The following is a 19,586-nucleotide window of genomic DNA, read 5'->3' as shown; positions in this document are numbered from 1 at the left end:
GAAGAAAAAGTGCCTAAGCGTGTGTGGGACAGAGACAAACAGCCGGACTCCACAATGAGGGGCAGAGACTCTCTAACTAATTAAAGTCAGACATGGTGTGTTCATTAACACCGGCGGGCGGCACCAGAGCCGTCCCTGAAAGGCGTGACCACGCTGCCCAAGGTTCTCTGCCCTCTCTTTATTTCCCAAGACCTTACATACAATACACCTGCACAGCCCCAGCACCTCCCATCCCTGCTCTGCATTCAAATGAGGTCATTGGTCCTTCACACCTGTGCAATTCTTCTCTTGAATTGGGTCGGTGGTCTGAAATTGGGTCCGTGGTCTTAAGGGATGAAGTCAGGAATGTCTTCATCAGGTCTCTGTGACCCTCTGGCACAATCCAAGGTCCCCTGCTTAGTGATTGATTGACATCAAGCCCAGGTGCTAAACCATTGTTCTACTGGTTTCAATTTGTTCTTCTAACAGTTCACTTACTCCCCTTCCTTCTAGAAAGAAGCTCCTAATGGTAAACAATATAACAATCAGCTCCAGCTTAAGCATCTCATAATCATTAACCTGTGGTCTGCCTATCCACCTTACATCCTGATCCATGGGAATTGCTTCCAACCCTCAGCTGAAATCTTAACCCTTTAAAATCATGCTTCAGCTGTGCCCAGGGAGAAGGGGCAGAATGAGCTGGGTAAGAATGGTAGGAGAGAGAAGCAGATGTGAGCAATCTGTGCTCTGCTCTAACCTGGGAAGCCCAGAGACAAAGGGCGTTTTCAGCACCAGCACAGAGAGCTGGTGGATCAGCCTTTGGCACTGGGCTGGGGGGCTCTGGCTGTGCCTTGAGAGGGAGCTTGCACAGTCAAGAGCTGATGATGGCAAAGCTCAGGTTTGGCTGCTCCTGGAGGTCCCCTTCCACCAATGCCCTCACTTGGGATGTTCCCAACCTCTGTGGGTTGAGGAGAATTCACGGAAATGGCCTCAGGGTCAAGGAATGAAGTGCAGGGCCAGCCAGGACTGGTGAGCCCAAGTTTCTGGTGGGGACTCTCAGCCATGTTTTCTGTTTTGTCTGCAGAAGGGAGCTGAAGCAGCCAGCTAAAGAGCTTCATGAGGATGCAAAAGCGTTAGAGGAGGAAGAGAGGCTGAAGGAGGAAGAGAGGTGAAAGAAGGGAAAGAAGGAGTCTGTGTGGGGAAGCAACATCCAAAAGCAGAGAATGGGAAAAGACAACTACCAGAGAAGAATGAAACCAAAATAGCAAAAAAGGAAACCAGATCTCCTGAGAAGAAGGAAAAGAAAGCCACAGAGAAGAAGAACACCAAGGCCCCAGAAAAGAATGACACCAAAGAATCAGAGAGGAAGAAAACCAAATTACTAGGGAACGAAAGCAAAGCACCAGAAAAGAAGGAGCCAAAACCCCAACAACGGGGGAAGCAAAGCCCAAAAGAAGGGCGGGAACTGAAATCCCCAAGGACCCAGCTGGGATGGCGAACAACTCCTTATTCTTTATCCTGACGACTTATTTTACATAGTTTGACAGACCTCAATTGCAAGTTTAGTTAGTTAATAGGTTTTTTAGCAGTTATTCTATTATTGGTTAATGAAATAGACTTTACTTGTGCATCAGATCTCTCTATTGTATTGTTTACCTGTTCTCCTCACTGATTCTCATGGCACAAATCCCTTGTTGTTGCAGGTGCATTTGTTTCTCACCCTCAGAACAGATTGTTCACAAATTCTCATTCTCAAAATCGCTTCACATGGGAACTTGTAACTGCTCAGCTGCACTCAGAGGAGATGACAGGCCAGCTATTAATAGAGCAGAGCAAGGCCTGATTTCATAAGGCCTTTCTTTTATCATTATTCTACCTGTCTATGGCATGTCCCCCTTTGTTCATTTAAAAAAGGCTCCCATGTTCTGATGTTGAAACTGCTCACTCTTGTGAGGGTATTATCTCATCAAGGTTATCACTGGTTATCTATTAGATATGGGATAAGGTAGATAAAAGAGCAATTACAATCAACAAAACTTACCAAATTCTATCAAGTCATTGACACAGGGTTTTGCAGCATGAGAAAACAAAGGAATAATGTCCAATGTCTCTTGGGGAAATGGAAAGAAATGACCATTGTTTCCAATTAGTTGAGGAGTGTGAGAAAGTCTATTAGCTGGAAATGTTGATCTTTGCCATCCCTGAATGTCCTCCTGGGAGCTGGAACAGGGAATAACTGGAGAAGGTCAGTAGGAGCACTGTACCATGAGGGTGCCATGAGGCTTTTGTTGGCAAAGTGCCTCTGTCAGTTTCCCGACCCAGCCATGTCTTGGCAGTCCTCCTCCTGCTCCTGCTCTGGCCACAAAGGCTGCAAGGTGATGAGGTTCTTTCTCTTTGCCCTGGGCCTCATTTTTTCAGAGCTGATCAGTGTCTGATGGAATGAACAGGTGACAGCTTTGAGCTGCTGATGATAAAACACAGGCACATCTTCTCCTGAGGGTAATGAATCAATTGGGCTTCACTGTGGTGCACTCAGTTGGGATTTAGATGGGATGATCTTTTTTCCAAATTTCTCATGTAAATATTGCATCATTCAGAATGATTAGTTGTCCAAATTTCTCATGTACATATTGCATTATTTGAACGTTCTTAAGGCGCCCATTCCTCTTCTTTTTTGTTTTTTAAGAATGAGATGCATGTCTTTTGTTATGAGTATGAAGCAACATCACAGTAAAATAATTCATGCAGTGGACAAGAAACTTACAGCAATTAGGAATAATTTGGATACAACAATCAGGAATATTTCAAATAGCAGACAAAACTAACAGCATAGGTGGAATTAGGTAAATAGCAATCTCTGCAATAATGTACCATCATCCCAGAGTCTGCAAACAGCTGACAAACCTCCATTCAGGGGGACTTGGATCATTATTTCCAGATAATAATTCCCTAGCTCCCTTTAAAAATAGTTCAATTGTCATGGCTAGAGGGTCAGATTGCTAAGTCCAAGCAACTCAAATCTAGTTTTGATTCAGAAGACATCTGGCTCTGTTGGCAAATTCCCATCCAGGCAGAGCTGAGGCCTGGCCACCACCCAAGCTCTAAGTGGGAGAGAATTCCCTAAAGGTAATTTAAAACAAGGCTCTTGAGAATGGCCCTTAGGTGTGAAGGTCTGGGGGTGACAGACTAATGAACCATCCAAGAGCTGTCTCCTCCAAAATTCCCTCAGCACAGAGATGCTTTAAACCCAGCAAACTGTTGGAGTGGTTCTGTAATAATAATTGGGGCTGCATCTGATTCCTTGGAGGAGATGTCACAACACCATCAGTTTAGAGGAGGCTTCCCACAGAGCTGAGAGATCATTTCTTGGAACTCTGAAAAATCCTTAAAAATGATGAGACAGCCCTGGGTCAAACCATGGAGGATTTTGGTGGGATTTGGGGCAGATTGTTTGGTGTGTATCCAGAGTGACTTGGGGCAGATTTGGGGCCTGCTTGGGGCAGGTTTGGGGCAGGTTTGTTGCTGATGTTGGGGTTTTTCTCCCGTTTTCCCAGCTGTGGGCAAAGCCCCGAAGCACATCCTGTTCCTGGCCCAGCTCCTGAGGAGCCCAAGGAGCTGATGCTCTCAATGCTCTGCACAAACAGGGAGATCTGGGGCAATCCCAGCATCCCGGGGATTCTGGGGATTCCAGGCGGCCTTTGGGCATTGGGGGATTTTGGGGCTTGGGGGTGAGAGGGGTGAGGGGGGCTTGGGGCTGGATTGTCTGGGGAAAGTATCGGGATTTTGGGGGGGCATGTCTGCATTTTTTTATGGGAAATTTCTGGGGTTTTTTAGCAGGCAATGTCTGAATTTTTGTGCCTTCTGGATTTTTTGGGGGAATTTCTAGAATATTTTTTGAGGGGAAATTTTGGGGTTCTTGGAGGAATGTTTTTGCATTTTTGGGGCAGAAAATTCTGGATTTTTGGAAATGTTTCTGCAGTTTTTAGGAATGTTTCTGCATGGAGAACAGGGCTGATTTTGGAATTTTTGAGGAGGAATGTTTTTGAATTGTCTGGGGAAAGTCATTTTTTGGGAATGTTCCAAGATTTTTTGGATGAGCATTTCTGGATTTCTTTGGGGAACATTTCTGACTTTTTGGGGGAATGTTTCAGGATTTCTTTTGAGAACATTTCTGGACATTTTTGGAGAACTGTTACTCAACAGGGAACATTTCTGAATTTGGGGGGGGGAACATTTCTGTATTTTTTGGGGGAACATTCCCAGGTTTCTGGGGGAACATTCTAGGTGTCTGGGAAACGTTCACGGGTGTCTGGGGAACATTTCCATATGTCTGGGGAACATTCCCAGGTGTCTGGGAAGGTTCCCGGGTTTCTGGGGCTCTCCTGGCCCCGTTCCCATCCCAGGTTCCCGGGTTCCAGGAGCTGCCCTGGTGCCCGGGCGCCGCGACATCGCCTGGGTGCAGTTGGACACCGAGGTGCAGGCGGGCGCTGCCCGCGAGGCCCTGCAGGGCTCCAGCATCACCCAGAGCAGCGCCAGGAAGATCTCCTTCGCCAAAAAGTGACCCAGAACACCCAAATCCCACCTAAATACACCCAAACTTTAAAAAAACGGGCCCAAAATACCCCAAAATTTTAAAAAACCCTCAAACTCGCCCCTAAATACCCAAAATCTGCCCCAAAACACCCCAAATCCTTCCAAACCACCCCAAAATCATTCAAAACTGCCCCTGAATACCCTAAAGCCCCCCCAAAACACCTCAAATGCCTTTAAGGAGCCCCAAAATCCCATAGAAAGATCCTAAAGTCCCTCCAGACCACCCCAAAATCCCATAGAAATCTCATGAAATTCCTCAAAACCACTCCAAAAATCCCATAAAAGTGCTCCCAAATCCAATAGAAACACCCCAAAATCCCACAAAACCACCCTAAAACACCCTCAATTCCAAAAAACTGCTCCCGCATCCCATAGAACTGCCCCCAAATCCCACAGAAACACCCCAAAATCCCAGAAAACTGCCCATAAAATGGTCCTGACCCTGCCCCAAATCCACCACGCCCTTCCACTCCCCCAGGTGAACTCAGCTCAGCCCAAATCCTCCTTTTTTATCCCAAATCCTTCTTTTTTTAATCCCAAATCCTCGTTTTACCCCCAAATCCTCGTTTTCCCCCCAAATCCTCCTTTTTTCAACCCCAAAATCTCTTTTCATCCAAAATCTCATTTTTCAACCCCACATCCTTCTTTTCCAGGATTTGGGCTCAGGGGGGTTTTGATCCCAACGTTTGGGGACTGGGGGGTTTGACCCGAAACATTGAGGATTGGGAGGGGGGGGGGGGGTTTGACACCTCAGGGTTTGGGGATTTTTGACCCCAAACTTTGGGATTTGGGGATTTTCGACACCCCAGGGTTTGAGATTTGGGGGTTTTTGTGCCCAGGATTTGGGGATCAGGGGGTTTGACCCCAAATACTAGGAGCAGGGCAGCTGGACACCTCTGATGTTTCAAACCTCAGGATTTGGGGTTGGGGGTTTTGATGCCAAAGTTTGGGAACTGCGGGGATTGACCCCAGGATTTGGAGGGATTTAACCCCAAAGTTGGGGGATCAGGGGGATTTGACACCCCAGAGTGTGGGATCGGGGGACTTTGACCCCAAACTCTGGGGATTAGGAGGGTTGGACCCCACAACCCATGGGATGAGGTTGTTCGCCAACACCCAGCCCAGTTGGGGATCTGGCGGTCTTGTAACCCCTAACTTTGGGGATTGGGGGTGTTTGACACCTCAGGATTTGGAATTTTGGGGTGTTTGACCCCAGACTTTGGGAACAGGGGGTGTTGGACACCCCAAATGCTTCAAACCCTGGGATTTGGGGTCAGGGAGATTTAACCCCAATGTTTGGGAACCGGGGAGTGTTTGATACCCCAGGATCTGGGATTTGGGGGTTTGATCCTAAAATTTGGGGTTTGGGCTGGGGGGTGGTTGAGCTCCCAGAGTTTGGTTTTGGGGGTGTTGGACCCCCCCCAGGGTTTCAAACCCCAGGATTTAGGGTCGGGGGCAGTTGACCCCAGGATTTGGGGTTTTTGACCCCAATGTTTGACCACCTGGGTTTGGGTTGGGATCGAAGTCTTTCCCTGGGAACAGCGGCGGGATCGGGATTGGGAACGAGATTGGCAAGGGGAGAGACCCTGACCCAGTCCTGGACCCCAGTCCCAGGGAGAGACCCCGCCCCACTCCCGGAATGGACCCAACCCCACAATGCCGGACCCCTCCCCAGTCCCAGCCCCTCCCCAGCCGCTGAACGGACCCTCCCTCAATCCCAGCCCGCCCCAATCCGGACCGGAGCCATCCCCAGAGCCTCCCCCATTCCCGGCCCAGACCCTTCAATCCCTTTTTGGGGCGGCTCCTGCCGCTTTCAGCCCATTCCTGGGGCTTCCAAAGGACCCCGGGGACCCTCCCCATTTTGGGGGTGTTGGGGTGGCCCCAGGGCCGCCCCGAGGGCCGAGGGGGGATCGAAAGCACCAAACCCGGGGGGCTCCTGGGGGTGCCCAGTTCCTCCCGTCCCCACCCCAAAACAGATCCTGGCCAATCAGAGCGCGGGGCGCTGATGACTCATCAGTGTCCAGGAGCGGAATTTGGGGAGGGGGGAGGTGACCCCGGGGATGGGGATGGGGCGTGCGGGGGCAGCTGGGGCCGTACTGGTGGCACTGGTGGTGCTGGGAGCGCCCCCGGCCGCGGGGGGAGCGGGGGGCGCGGTGAGAAGGGGCGCAGGGACCCAAATTCAAACAAAGGGGGGTCGGGCCCCCAAAACCAAGCACGGGGGAGGGGATGGGGGGAATGATGGGGAAGGGGCGGGAGAGCGGGGGGAAAGAGGGGGATGGGACCCCCAAACAGGATCAAGCCAACTCGATGTGGCCACCATTGCACGTGGATGGTAGCCAAAGGCAGCCAATGGTAGCCAAAGCTTTTTCCCAGTCCGTGTGATCCCAGTCTGTGCAATCCCTGTCTGGGCAATCCCAGTCCATATGGTCCCAGTCCATATAATCCCGGTCCAGTTTATCCCAGTCTGGGTGGTCCTGATCCATACGGTCCCACTCTGTGCAGTCCCAACCCACAGGATCCCAGCCTGTATTTGACCCCAGTCCATATTTGACCCCAGTTTGTGTGGTCCTGTGCACACTCCCAAGGGCTGGAATTCCAGTTCCCATCCAGGAAAAAATGTTCCTGCCCTTGAACTTCCTTCCTATCCTCTCAACAAATTAGAGTAAAATTATAAATCAATAAATTAGAATTAAAATGAAATAAATAGTTTAAAAAATGAAATATAAAAATCTCAACTCTTCCTTACAATACTCCAATAACGATTCAAGCCAAAACAGCAATAACTATTATTATACCATTACCAATAAATTTATATAAACAAATTATATACCAAGATATACCTTTTGAATGTTTTAACTCGATAACTAATATACTTCAGATGAAAAATATCTAAAGAATCTAACATACAATCTAACACACCTTAGTAAAACAATTCATATTACAAATATACTAAACACAAAATCAAACACCACTGTAATTTCTCACACATTTTAACCAAACAATTAAACTTTAATAACACCCTTAAGTACTCTTAAAAAAAATTAAAATTACTTTTAAAAAATTTAATTGCGGGTGGGTTGTTTCATTTGGATATTGGTTTTTGGATTGTTTGGGTTAGATGACTTAAAAAATTGGATTTTTATAGGAATTGAATCAGCTGAGAAGGTGGCACTCTGCAAACAGAACTGACAGAAAATGAACAGGACAGAAATCAGTAACTCCGAAAGTTTTATTTGCTATCAAATACATCCCACCCACCCAGCCCCATGCAATCCACATCCCACTGCTCCAAATTGGGATCCCACTTCTCCCAATCCCTTCCCAAACCCAACTCACCCTGGCAGCTGTGGAATGGAGTGAGTTTGGCCTGGGATTGAGTGTTTTGTGACAAGGGAACAAGAAATTGGAGCTGCTATGGTGCCCTTATGGGTTAAAATTCAGTTGTTTTCAGTGGGATTTGAGTGGTTTTGAGGTGACAGATCGATCCCTCTTGGCATTTGGAGTGCAAAGAAATGGAGAACAGTGCCTAAAATCGACCAGAACCCACAAATCCTCCAGAATTGTTGCAGCTGAGTTCATGGTGTCCAGGGAGGCTGCAGCTGACGGTGCCAGGAACAAACGAGACGGGTCTTGGTTTCAGAGAGCTCCAGAATCCATTTCTGACCCCCGAAAGACAGGGCAAAGGCAGGGCCTGGGGTTTTTATAGGGAATCCCAGGGGTGGAGTTGGGGTTTGGGTCAGGGGAGGAGATCTTAGCAACACAAGAGGGGTGAGATCAAATTCCTGCCTTTTAGCAACAGGGGCACTCCACACAGAATGTGTCCCCAAATTCTAAATTCCTCCTCAAACACCTGAGAAATGGAGGGACTTCAGACTTCTTTAATCAATTTCCTTCATTTAACCCAGTTTTGGGAGTTTTTAAGAGATGTTGATGAGGCACAAGAAATTTAATGCCAGACCAACAGGAGAAGCAGCCAGGTGTGTTCCCAGCATGGATCACAGGGAATGTGGGTGACCAGGGCTGTGCCCAATGTGGCTTCTGCAGTGGGGGATGGAGCTGGAGCAGCGCACGAAGCTCTTCCCACACTCGGGGCCCTCGCAGGGCTTCCCTTAGTGGTGCCTCTGTTGGTGTTGGGTCAGGTTAGAGCTCTGTGAGAAACTCTTCCCACACTCCTGACACTCGTAGGGCCTCTCCCCACTGTGGATGCGCCGGTGGGTGATGAGGTGAGAGTTGTGCTTGAATCCCTTCCCGCAGTCAGGGCAGTAGAAGGGCCTCTCCTCTCTGTGAATCCGATAGTGCTGGAGGAGATGGGAGCTGATCTGAAACGTCTTCCTGCACTTATCACACTCATAGGGCCTCTCCCCAGTGTGGATCGTTCTGGTGGCAGGATCAGGGTGGAGATGCTCTGGCTGAAGCTCTTCCCACATTCCCCACACTCGTAGGGCCGTTCCCCAGTGTGGGTCCTCTGGTGACTAATTAGGTGGGAGCTCTGGCTGAAGCTCTTCCCACATTCCCCACACTCGTAGGGCCTCTCCCCAGTGTGGATGTGTCGGTGCCTGACAAGATGGGTGTTTCGCCTGAAGCCCTGCCCGCAGTCGGGGCAGCGGAAGGGCCTCTCCTCTGTGTGCGTGCGCTGGTGCTTGAGGAGACTGGAGCTGGTGTGAAACCTCTTCCTGCACTGATCACACTCGTAGGGCCGTTCCCCAGTGTGGATCCTCTGGTGCTTGATTAGCTCGGAGTTCCACCTGAAGCTCTTCCCACACTCCCCACACATATGGGGCTTCTCCCCATCACAGACCTGCTCATGGAGCACCAGCTCTGAGCTCTGGCTCCATCTCTGGCCGCTTTCCCGGCCCAGGCTGGCTCTTTCCCCCTCAGATCCCTGTGATCTGCGTTTGCAGCCCCTCCTCGTGCAGGATCTCTGGGGCTTTTCCTCCCCGTTGGGTTCCTGCGCCATGGAGCCGCTCAAAACGGCCTCTGCCACCAGGTTCTGCCGCGGGGATTTGTCCTCCCTGCTCTCCATGCTCAGCTCCTGCTCTGCGGGAGGAAGGACAAGGACAGGATGGGATTTGCCTCCGTGCCACAGGCAAGGGGAAGGAGATCCCCCCAGGGCTGTCCTGCAGCTGGGGCCGTGCTGGGCTGGGAGATGGAGCAGCACAGAGGGGGAAGGGGCACTGACTTCCTCCTCACCTGCCTCAGTGTCCTGGGGCATCTTCCTCTTCCTCACAGCCTCCCAGGGGTTAGGAATGGGAAATCCTGGTGTGGGGAAAACAAGGGATGAGATGTTTGTAGGAGCGTCAGGGGTGGGACAGTTGGGAGGGATGGAGACCAGAGATCTCTGCAGCCAGGTCGGGGAACTTGGGGTTCATTGCCAAGGGCCTGGGCACAGGGGCCCTGCTGGGAGCTGCCATCCAAAGCTCAGAGCAGGCCTGAGAGAAGGGAGTGGGAGAGAGGATGAGAGGGTGAAAGAAAAAGAGGGCAAGAGCAGAAGAGAGTAAGGTTCCCGTTACAATACAAAATGTCTTCTCCTGTGTTGAATATTCTATTTCTCACTCTCCAATCCAGTGCAAGATACAAATCCTATAGCATTTACATACAGCCTATAGGAATCATTACATCACCATCCTGTGTTACATTTTAAACCCTAAAAACTCCTCTTTGGACCCCTTCTGCTGAGCTAGCAGGGTCTGTTCTGGCCCTTGGACCTGTCTGCAAGCAGAGGGAATTATTTCATCACAAGGGGATTACCTTCCATTGTTTTCCACCTGTTCAGTAACTAAGGTATCTCAAAGCTTGCTTTCATTTCAATCCTGCACATACTTCCTACATTCTCAAAATCTTTTGCCAGACAATCAGATTTATAAGGCTTTCCTGTTTCATCTTCCCCCACAAACGCTGAGTTTGAAGGTCCCACTGCCCAAGTCTGTCTCTACAAGTCCCCAGCCATCTGGGCTCCAGAAAAACCTCCCAAACACCAAGATTCAGCCCTGAAAAAGCTTCCCAGGAGTTCCTGGTCCTGATCCCTCCCCTCTGCTGTTCGGGGATCCCCCCTGTCCCAGCTGCCGGGGTCACACTTGTATTGGGGGTCCCCCTTCTCCTCGGTGCCCGCCCTCCCCAGGCTGCTGGCAGTCCCAGCAATCCCAAAAGCTCCCCCCTCTTCGCTCTCCCCATTTTGGGATGCCGGGGCTCTTTGGGCTCCCGGGCTCCCTTCTCCCCTCATTCTCTGCTTTGGGGTGCAGGGGCTCCAAGGAGTCCCCCCTGCCCCTCTCCAGCCTCTTGAGGCTCCCGCCAATGGCGGCGCTCCCCCCTCTCTGGGCTCCCCACTTTGGGCTCCTGGGGGACACAGGGCTCTGCTTCTCCAGGCTGCCTCTGCCGCCAGCCGCCACCGCCCGATATCCCCTCGAGGGGCCTTTTCCACTCAGCCTTGGACTTCTCCATTCTCCAAACATCCCCCCGAAAAACCCAACCCAGGCACCCCCCGGGATATCTGGGCCGAGCTCCCTTTCCCCGCTCACCTGAGCCATAGGGGGGGCGATGATCCCACAGGTGGGGGCTGCGAATTCAGGCAGGGCTCGAGCGCCTGGTTCCACCTGCTCAGCCTTGATCCGCCTTTGTCCCTCCTCTTCCTCCCGCTCCTCCCCTTCCATCCTCCCTCCTCCTCCTCCTTGCTAACCCCGCCTCGGTCTCCTCCTTCTATCGCGGCTCTCTCTACCCCTTCATCCCTCCTCCTCCGTCCCTTCTCCCCCTCCTCCCCCTCCCTAACCCCTCCTCCTTCTCCCCCTCCATCCCTGCCCTTCCCTCCCTCCTCCTCCTCCCCCAGCAGCTCCTACACCCTCGGTGCCCCGTTCCCGCAGCCCTCGCAGCCCGCGGCTGGAGCGGGGATGGAGCCGGGACAGGTCGGGATGGGCAGCGCGGGGCTCTCGGCTGCTCCCAGCCGCTGCGGGCGGGGGGAACCTGGCCTGGGCCAAAGGAGAGGCAAACTGGGCAAACTGGGGGCTGCACATCCAAACTGGGCCTTGCTGGGGACCCTGCCTGGGCACTGCCAGCCCTTGGGCCTCCTCTCGGCACCTGCGGGAGGGGGGAACGCACCCAGGGCTGGGGGATCCCAGCAGTGCCAGCGCTGCCAGGGACTGGGCTGGACTGGGATGGTACTGGGAGTGACTGGGGCTGTGCTGGGTTTGTACTGACATCATACTGGGATCAGACTGGGAGTGACTGGGGCTGTACTGGGTTTGTACTGGGATCATACTGGGATGGTACTGGGAGTGACTGGGACTGTGCTGGGTTTGTACTGATATAATACTGGGATCAGACTGGGAGTGACTGGGGCTGTACTGGGTTTGTACTGACATCATACTTGGATCAGACTGGGAGTGACTGGGGCTGTACTGGGTTTGTACTGACATCATACTGGGATGGTACTGGGAGTGACTGGGACTGTGCTGGGTTTGTACTGATAATACTGGGATCATACTGACAGGGCAAACTGTGATCACACTGATGGAGACTGGGATCACACTGGGAGTGAGCAGGAGCCTGTCAGGAGCAAATGAGACCATGTTGGGGCAAATGGGATGTACTGGAAGTAACTGGGATGGTGCTGAGTGTGGGAGAGTTAGGGATTGCGGCCGGAAGATCTCGGGCTGTTACGTGTAGACAGGAAGACCCCTCCTCACTTTCAGTCTGACCTTGGCTGCACCCAGGACAAGGGCAGAGGAAGTGACATAAACTACCTAGGCCATAAATACCCCTGAAACCTTTGAATAAACGCCATTTGCTATCCACCACGTTGGTGTCCGCAGCACATGGACCGAGTGACTCTGTGTTTGAGTCACCGTGCCGCACTCCAGAACCAGGTCGCCTCGTAGCCAGCGGCTACATATTGGTGCCGAAACTCCGGGTACCAGCACCCGGGGTGCGGGAGTCACCTGGACAGGGGTCGGCGGCCGCACAGCGGGTCTAGTGCGGCGGGGAGGACGCTCCCGGACCAGCGAGGGACATGGAAGCCGTCGCGCAGGTCGTAACCCAAATGCATGTTCAGTGGGGAATAGAATGCAAACTTAAGGATTTATGCCTTGCTATTTCGAGGCTTATTAAATTACAGGCGATAGATAGCCCTGTGGATATTCTCCATCCGGAGAAATGGGACCATTGTACTAAGGTTTTAGCTGAAGAAACGATGTCCTGTGGCTCGGGAAAAGCTCTTAAGTCATGGGGCAGGGTTGTGCAAGCCTTGCAAAAGGCAAGAAATGAGCAGGACACCTGGCAAGCTGCGAAAGCGTGGTTGCTGGCCACGCCGCAGCTGGGGGTGGCCGCGGCGACGCAAACCGCGGAGGTCTTAGAACAAACCGGCAGCGAGAAGCCGCGAACGCCGGACTCCTCCGAGCAGATCGGCTTACCATCAGAGGGGGGGGAAAACGCGCGGTCGTTTTGGCAGGGACTTAGGGAGGAGGCGAGGGCGGCGGCGAAACTGCCGAGCCCCGAAGGGGAGGACAGGAATGCACCCCCTCCATATGCGTTTGAAAATGGCGGGGAGGCGTGTGCTCAGGGCAGAAAGGAACCCGAGCGGGGCGGAAATGGAGTCAGTCCGCATAACAACGCATGCGCGGGCGAGCGGGGGGACGGGGCGGACCCCGCGCAGGAGCGTATGACCAATCAGAGCGCTCAGCTCACTTTCGGTCCTTATAGGGCAAGGACCTCCCGCAGCAGGAGGCGGGGGGACCCCAGGGGGAGGGAACGCTCTGACCCTCGTAAGAAGGGGCGGGGTCGGAGCCGGAGAAAAAGGCGCAGCAGACCGGAAGTCTCCGACCAGTCGACTTCCGACTGGGACTCGGAGTCGAGCTCCGATACGGAGGACTCGGAGCGGGGGTCGGGGAGCTCCGACTCAGACTCGAGTTCTAACAAAAGAACAGCAGCGGCACGCAAGGCAATTAGCCGCAGCGCTCCCGCATGGGTAAAGGGGACATCAGAGAAAGATCGAACCCCACTTACAGACTGGCGGAAAATAAAAATTGCGTGCGCAGAGTGGGCCCCGTCATCGAAACTGGTGTTTCCGGTCCGGGTGGGGGGACCCGGCGGGAACCAAAGATTCTATTCTCCGGTAAACCCGAAAGACGTGCAGGCGATTACAAAAGCGATCGCGGATAAGGGGATTAATTCTGCAATGGTTTCAACTCTCATTGATGGCGTTTTTGGGGGGGACGACCTGCTACCTTTTGATATTAAGCAGACCTGCCGAATGATTTTTGACGGGGCAGGGATGATTTTATTTAAGCAGGAGTGGGAAGATAACTGTGCTAAACAGCTAGCCCTGGTAACAGGGGCAGACCACCCACTGCACAACTCCAGCATACAGAGGCTAATGGGCACAGACCCTGCAATGATTACCCCCCTGGCACAGGCAGAAGGCCTGAGGGCTCCAGAGATTATGACAACAACTCGGGCAGCCGGAGAAGCCATCCGTGTTGCCTCTAAAGTAGTAGCCAAGCCTTCACCTTGGACTACAATAAAACAGAGTGAGAGTGAAAGCTTCACTCAGTTTGTGGACCGTCTGCAGTCAGCCTTAGACGCCTCCACATTACCCTCAGAGGCAAAAGGTCCAGTGTTAGCAGAGTGCTTACGCCAACAATGTAACTCAGCCACAAAGGACATTTTAAGATCACTGCCACAGGGATCTAACACAGCTGCCATGATCAGGCATGTAGCTAGGGAGGAGCACCTTGCTCCCATCCAAGCAGCAGTTCACACTGCAATAACGAGTGTCATGGCATGCATTAAGTGTGGCCAGGGTGGGCACGTGGCGATAAACTGTTCCCAGTTAGGACACCCATCAGCAGCTGCTCCCCCACATCAGGGGAAACTTCGGGGACTGTGCTGGGCTTGCGGTAGGAAAGGGCATGTAGCTAAGGAATGCAGATCCAAGCATCAGGGAAACGGCAGAGGGAGGAGGCAGCCGGGCCGTATCCAGCCTCCTCCCACTGGGAACATGCAACGGCCCAGCTACAGCAACCCCCAATGGGGCACAGGGTTCCCGTGCCCACCACTGCCAACCCCTCAGGGAATGTCCAACTTTGCTGCCCAGCCAATGGTCCAACCGAACCCACCTGCGCCTCAGGAATACCACAAACAGCCCCTTGGGGAAGAGGTCCCTGGGTGGCTCTGGCCATGAAAGCATTGGAACGGGACCCGTGGGTGGCCGTTACCGCGAAGGTGGGCAAGCACCCACTGATCGTGTGGGCAGTGTGTCGTCTCCACAACAGCTCGGACGACTCGGCCATCTGCCTTCCCTTTTGGGTGGACACAGGGTCAGACGTCACCGTCATCCCAGGCATACATTGGCCTCGACCATGGAAGCTAGAAGCAGCCCCCATGGTGGGCGGAGTTGGAGGGCTGTCCCGAGCCCACAAGAGCGCCCAACCAGTGGCAATAACCCTCTGCACCGAGAGAGGACCAGGAAGAACCATCACCCTCACTACATATGTGATGTCGGACTGTCCACCCTTACTGGGAAGAGATGCCCTTGCCCTGCTGGATGTTAGGGTGACAAATTTATTTTAGGGGCCACTGTAGCATACCCACCATTGCCCATCAAGCTGACTTGGAAATCAGCTGACCCAGTGTGGGTCGATCAGTGGCCCCTGTCAAAGCCTCGAATAACTGCCCTTCTTGAGTTGGTTAGCCGTGAATTATACAAGAATCACATAGAACCCTCCACAAGTCCATGGAACACTCCAATTTTCGTGATACCTAAGCGGTCTGGTGAAGGCTTCCGTCTCCTACACGACTTGCGGGAGGTGAACAAGCGAATCCAGCCTATGGGACCTGTCCAGACATCGCTACCCATGAACTCGATGATACCGAGAGGGCAACCCTGTGCAGTTCTCGACATCAAAGACTGCTTCTTTTCTATCCCCCTGCATGAAGACGACAAAGAGCGTTTCGCCTTTTCCATCGTCTTCCCAAACAGCCAGCGGCCTAACCTACGCTTCCAATGGAGGATGCTTCCACAGGGAATGCTCAACTCCCCTACCATCTGCCAGATCACCGTGGACCGAGGGCTAGCACCTGTCCGGCAAAGCAATCCGACGGTAACCATCGTGCAGTACATGGATGACATCCTGATCGCAGCACCAACCACGAGACAAGTGGACCAGCTGGTGTCAACCATCTCCGAGACCCTGAAGACGAATGGCTTTGAGGTGGCGAGTGCAAAAATAAAAAAGGGACCATGCGTGACCTTCCTGGGAGTGGGAATCACAAGTTCCTACGTAACCCCTCCTCAGATGAAAATCCACCGGGGCATCAAGACGCTGCACGACATGCAACAGCTGGTAGGGTCCTTGCAGTGGCTCAGCAACATCGTCCTGATTCCTCCCGAGGTCATGGACCCTCTAAATGACCTCTTGAAAGGGAAGAACCCATGGGAGCAGAAAACCCTGACACCAGAAGCGACAAGCTCGCTCGATTTCATCGAACGTCAGATGTCAGAGAGCATGCTCACCAGATGGGATTCAAGTGCTCCAGTCGATCTGTATGTCCACTTTACAAAAAAGGGGGGAGTGGGAGCCCTAGCCCAAGGACCCCCTGACAAGGCCCAACCGATACTATGGGTGGTCTTGGGGAAACCGTCACGAGCCTTTTCCCCGGGAGTCGAGTGCCTCAGCAACCTCATCATGAAAGGCAGAAAACTCGCCCTAAGACACCTAGGCATCGAGCCGTCCAAGATAAGCTTGCCTTTCCGCAAACAGCTCTCTGCGCAGTCAACAACAATATCGGAGTACCTAGCGATAGCCCTCACAGGCTTTGGAGGAGAAATTCGCTACGCAGAGCAGAGAAACCCCCTTGGACTCGGCTGCTCACGGTCATCGATATCGACCTCCCACCCAAGGTGATCGATCGACCACAGGCAGGACCAACCATCTTCACGGACGCATCATCGCAGACCTCCACCGTTGCAGCAGTGTGGCAGTCAGAAGAACAGTGGCAATGTGTCAAGGCGACCGACCCTACGCTTTCAGTCCAACAGCTTGAAGCAGCAGCTGTGGCACTAGCGTGCGGACTGTTCCCAGAGGAACACCTTAACATTGTGACTGACTCCATATTTGTGGCAAAACTCTGCCTAGCCATGTCCGGACCAGGCGTGTCAATGTCCCCAGTGGCAACGATGCTGGAGGAAGCACTCTATTCACGGAAAGGCACCATATCAGTCATCCACGTCAACAGCCACGACCCGATCAAAGGGTTCTACCAGATAGGCAACGACAAGGCTGATGCCGCTGCAAAGGGCGTATGGACACTGAAAGAAGCTCGTCAGTTGCACCAAACCCTTCACATCGGAGCAAAAGCGCTTGCGAAAAAGTGCGGAATCTCTACTGCAGACGCAAAGCACGTCGTCGCAACGTGCCCTCACTGCCAGAAGTTGCCACTATGGTCGAGTGGTGTCAACCCCAGAGGTCTCAAAGCCTCAGAAGTGTGGCAAACAGACTTTACCTTATGCCAGCTGTTGAAACCTCGAGCGTGGCTCGCAGTTACTGTAGATACATACAGCGGCATGATTGTGGCCACACAGCATCTCAAGACGGACTCCAAAGCGACCATTCAACATTGGCTGACAGCCATGGCATGGCTTGGGGTTCCGAAGCAAGTCAAAACAGACAACGGCCCAAACTTCATCTCAAAGGCAGTCCAGACATTTGCCTCGAAATGGAACATCGCCTTGGTGCAGGGCATCCCATACAACAGCACCGGACAAGCCATCGTCGAAAGAGCAAACCAGACTCTGAAAGCTAAGCTAGAAGTGCTAGCAAAGGCAGAAGGCTTCTCCAATGCCATTCCCCCGAGTGACCAAGCGCGCATCCTGGCAACTGCGCTGCTAGCGTTAAATCAATACCCTAGGAGGGATGAAACAAACAGTCCAGCTCAGAAACACTGGACACCTCGGGCATTAGAGGAGGGCCCGCGGGTGGTGATCAAAAACGAACTGGGGCAGTGGGAACAGGGTTGGAGATTGGTGCTCACAGGGCGGGGATATGCGGCTGTCAAAAAGGATGGGCACATTAAATGGTGTCCGCTTAAGTCAATCAAGCCCTATCTTAACCATGAGCAGAATGAGACTGATGAGAGTTGTGAGTTTCTGTTTACAGGACATGCTCATAGCGCGTCCTCGTGACGCGTACATCCCCGTTCCAGAGGACGGACCACCAAGCCGTCCAGCAGCGCCCAAGAAAACCGCGCGAGTGAGACTCAGACATCAACGGTGTTTCTGTGTGCTTTTGCTGTTGGGGGCTTGTCGCCAGAGGGCAAGCCAACCCAGACCACTACCCTCATCAGCCATTCAGGTGGGTCATGCGACACCTTAGCAGTGGCAAGGTGCTCAAAGGAGTCACCACACCAAACACACCATCCTTCATACTCCGCTTTACCGACTTGTTTCCGGGACGACCAAAGGTAGACCCCCATTCCTCACACGCCACACAAACGTACCTAACCTACTGGTGTCCAGCCTCAAACCCAGGAAAAAGCTACTGCAATCACCCAGGGTGGGGATACTGTGGGCATTGGGGCTGCGAAACCATTGTTACAGATGCCAGACCGTCAGGGCCAGGGTGGGATCCACAAGAGCCCGACAGGTTCTTGCAGTTCACCTGGGCACCCACTGGCTGCAAAACACCCTTCTTTTTCCATGGAAATTTCCATCGAAACAGTCATAAAATCCCCAAATTTCGGAAATGCACTAACTACAACATGACAGTTTTACAGCCAAATCACCCCAGTTGGACCACAGACAGAACATGGACAGTAGCCATTCAAGGGTCAAAAGAGTGGGTGAATGTGCAAATTATCAGACTCCCAGCCTCTATGTCCCAATCAGTCGGACCCAATCCGGTTCTAGTAGCAAGCAAACCCAGGGAAGAGATCACAGTTAACAGTAGTGCTATCCCCGATACGCAGAAGTCAGAACTAGTCTCCCCATCCAGTCTCCTAGCCGAACCGAACCTTTCCAATTCATTCATAAACGTGCTAAATGCTACCTTCATATCATTAAATCAGTCCAACCCAAACTTCACAGAATCATGCTGGTTGTGCTATGATGCACAACCCCCTTTTTACGAAGGCGTTGCCTTCGATCTCCCATTCATCTTCTCAAAGTCAAACAATCCACGCCAATGCAGATGGGACACCCCCCGGAGAGGCATTACCCTGAGTCAGGTTACGGGCCAAGGCAAATGCTTTGGCAATGCAACCTTGGCGAGGCAGACGGGCAGTGTCTGCAAAGAATTTGGCAAACTTAAGGGAGGGAAGTTCCAGTGGGTGATCCCAGCTGCATCAGGGATGTGGATCTGTCACCGATCCGGAGTAAGCCCATGTGTACTCCTTGACAAATTCGATCACTCTAACGACTTTTGTGTCCAAGTTCTAATTGTTCCTAGAGTTCTGTACCACTCAGACGAAGAAGTGTACTACCTCTTCGAACAAACCAGCCGTCTCCACAAAAGAGAAATATTGACAGGTTTAACCATAGCCATGCTGCTCGGCCTGGGAGCAGCTGGAACAGCCACAGGCGTCTCAGCCCTAGCGACCCAACACCAAGGACTGTCCCAACTGCAAATGACCATCGATGAGGACCTGCAAAGGATCGAGAAGTCCATCTCTTCGCTGGAAAAATCCCTTTCCTCACTCTCAGAAGTTGTCCTCCAAAATAGGAGAGGACTGGACCTCTTGTTCATGCAGCAGGGGGGCCTGTGTGCTGCCTTGAAAGAGGAATGCTGCTTTTACGCAGACCACACCGGAGTCGTCAGGGACTCCATGGCCGAACTGAGAAACTGGCTGAACCAGAGAAAAATGGACAGAGAAGCTCAACAGGGCTGGTTCGAGTCGTGGTTCAACCAGTCTCCATGGCTCACCACCCTGATTTCTACCCTAATAGGCCCAATCACTATAATCTTACTAACCCTAATCTTCGGGCCTTGCATATTAAACAAACTAGTGTTATTTGTTAAAAGGCGTTTGGAAAC

At 52.4% G+C, this 19,586-nt stretch overlaps 1 protein-coding gene and 1 pseudogene across 1 annotated transcript in view; both read right to left on the bottom strand.

Moving 5' to 3' along the window:
* LOC115485198 (uncharacterized) overlaps positions 1-19,586 on the bottom strand; it is a 2,106,330-nt gene that overhangs the window by 1,928,757 nt on the left and 157,987 nt on the right. Inside the window, 2 exon segments of the mRNA XM_050983901.1 lie at positions 9,318-9,609; positions 9,763-9,828. Of these exon segments, the coding sequence (XP_050839858.1) occupies positions 9,318-9,609; positions 9,763-9,828 (358 nt within the window).
* Positions 7,852-19,586, bottom strand: part of LOC108961171 (zinc finger protein 850-like) — a 123,742-nt pseudogene continuing 112,007 nt past the window's right edge.

Source organism: Serinus canaria, chromosome 25 (assembly GCF_022539315.1).
Source record: "Serinus canaria isolate serCan28SL12 chromosome 25, serCan2020, whole genome shotgun sequence".
Lineage (NCBI taxonomy): Eukaryota > Metazoa > Chordata > Aves > Passeriformes > Fringillidae > Serinus > Serinus canaria.
The sequence above is the reverse complement of the archived record's forward strand: the minus strand, read 5'-3'. Positions and strand labels throughout refer to the sequence as shown.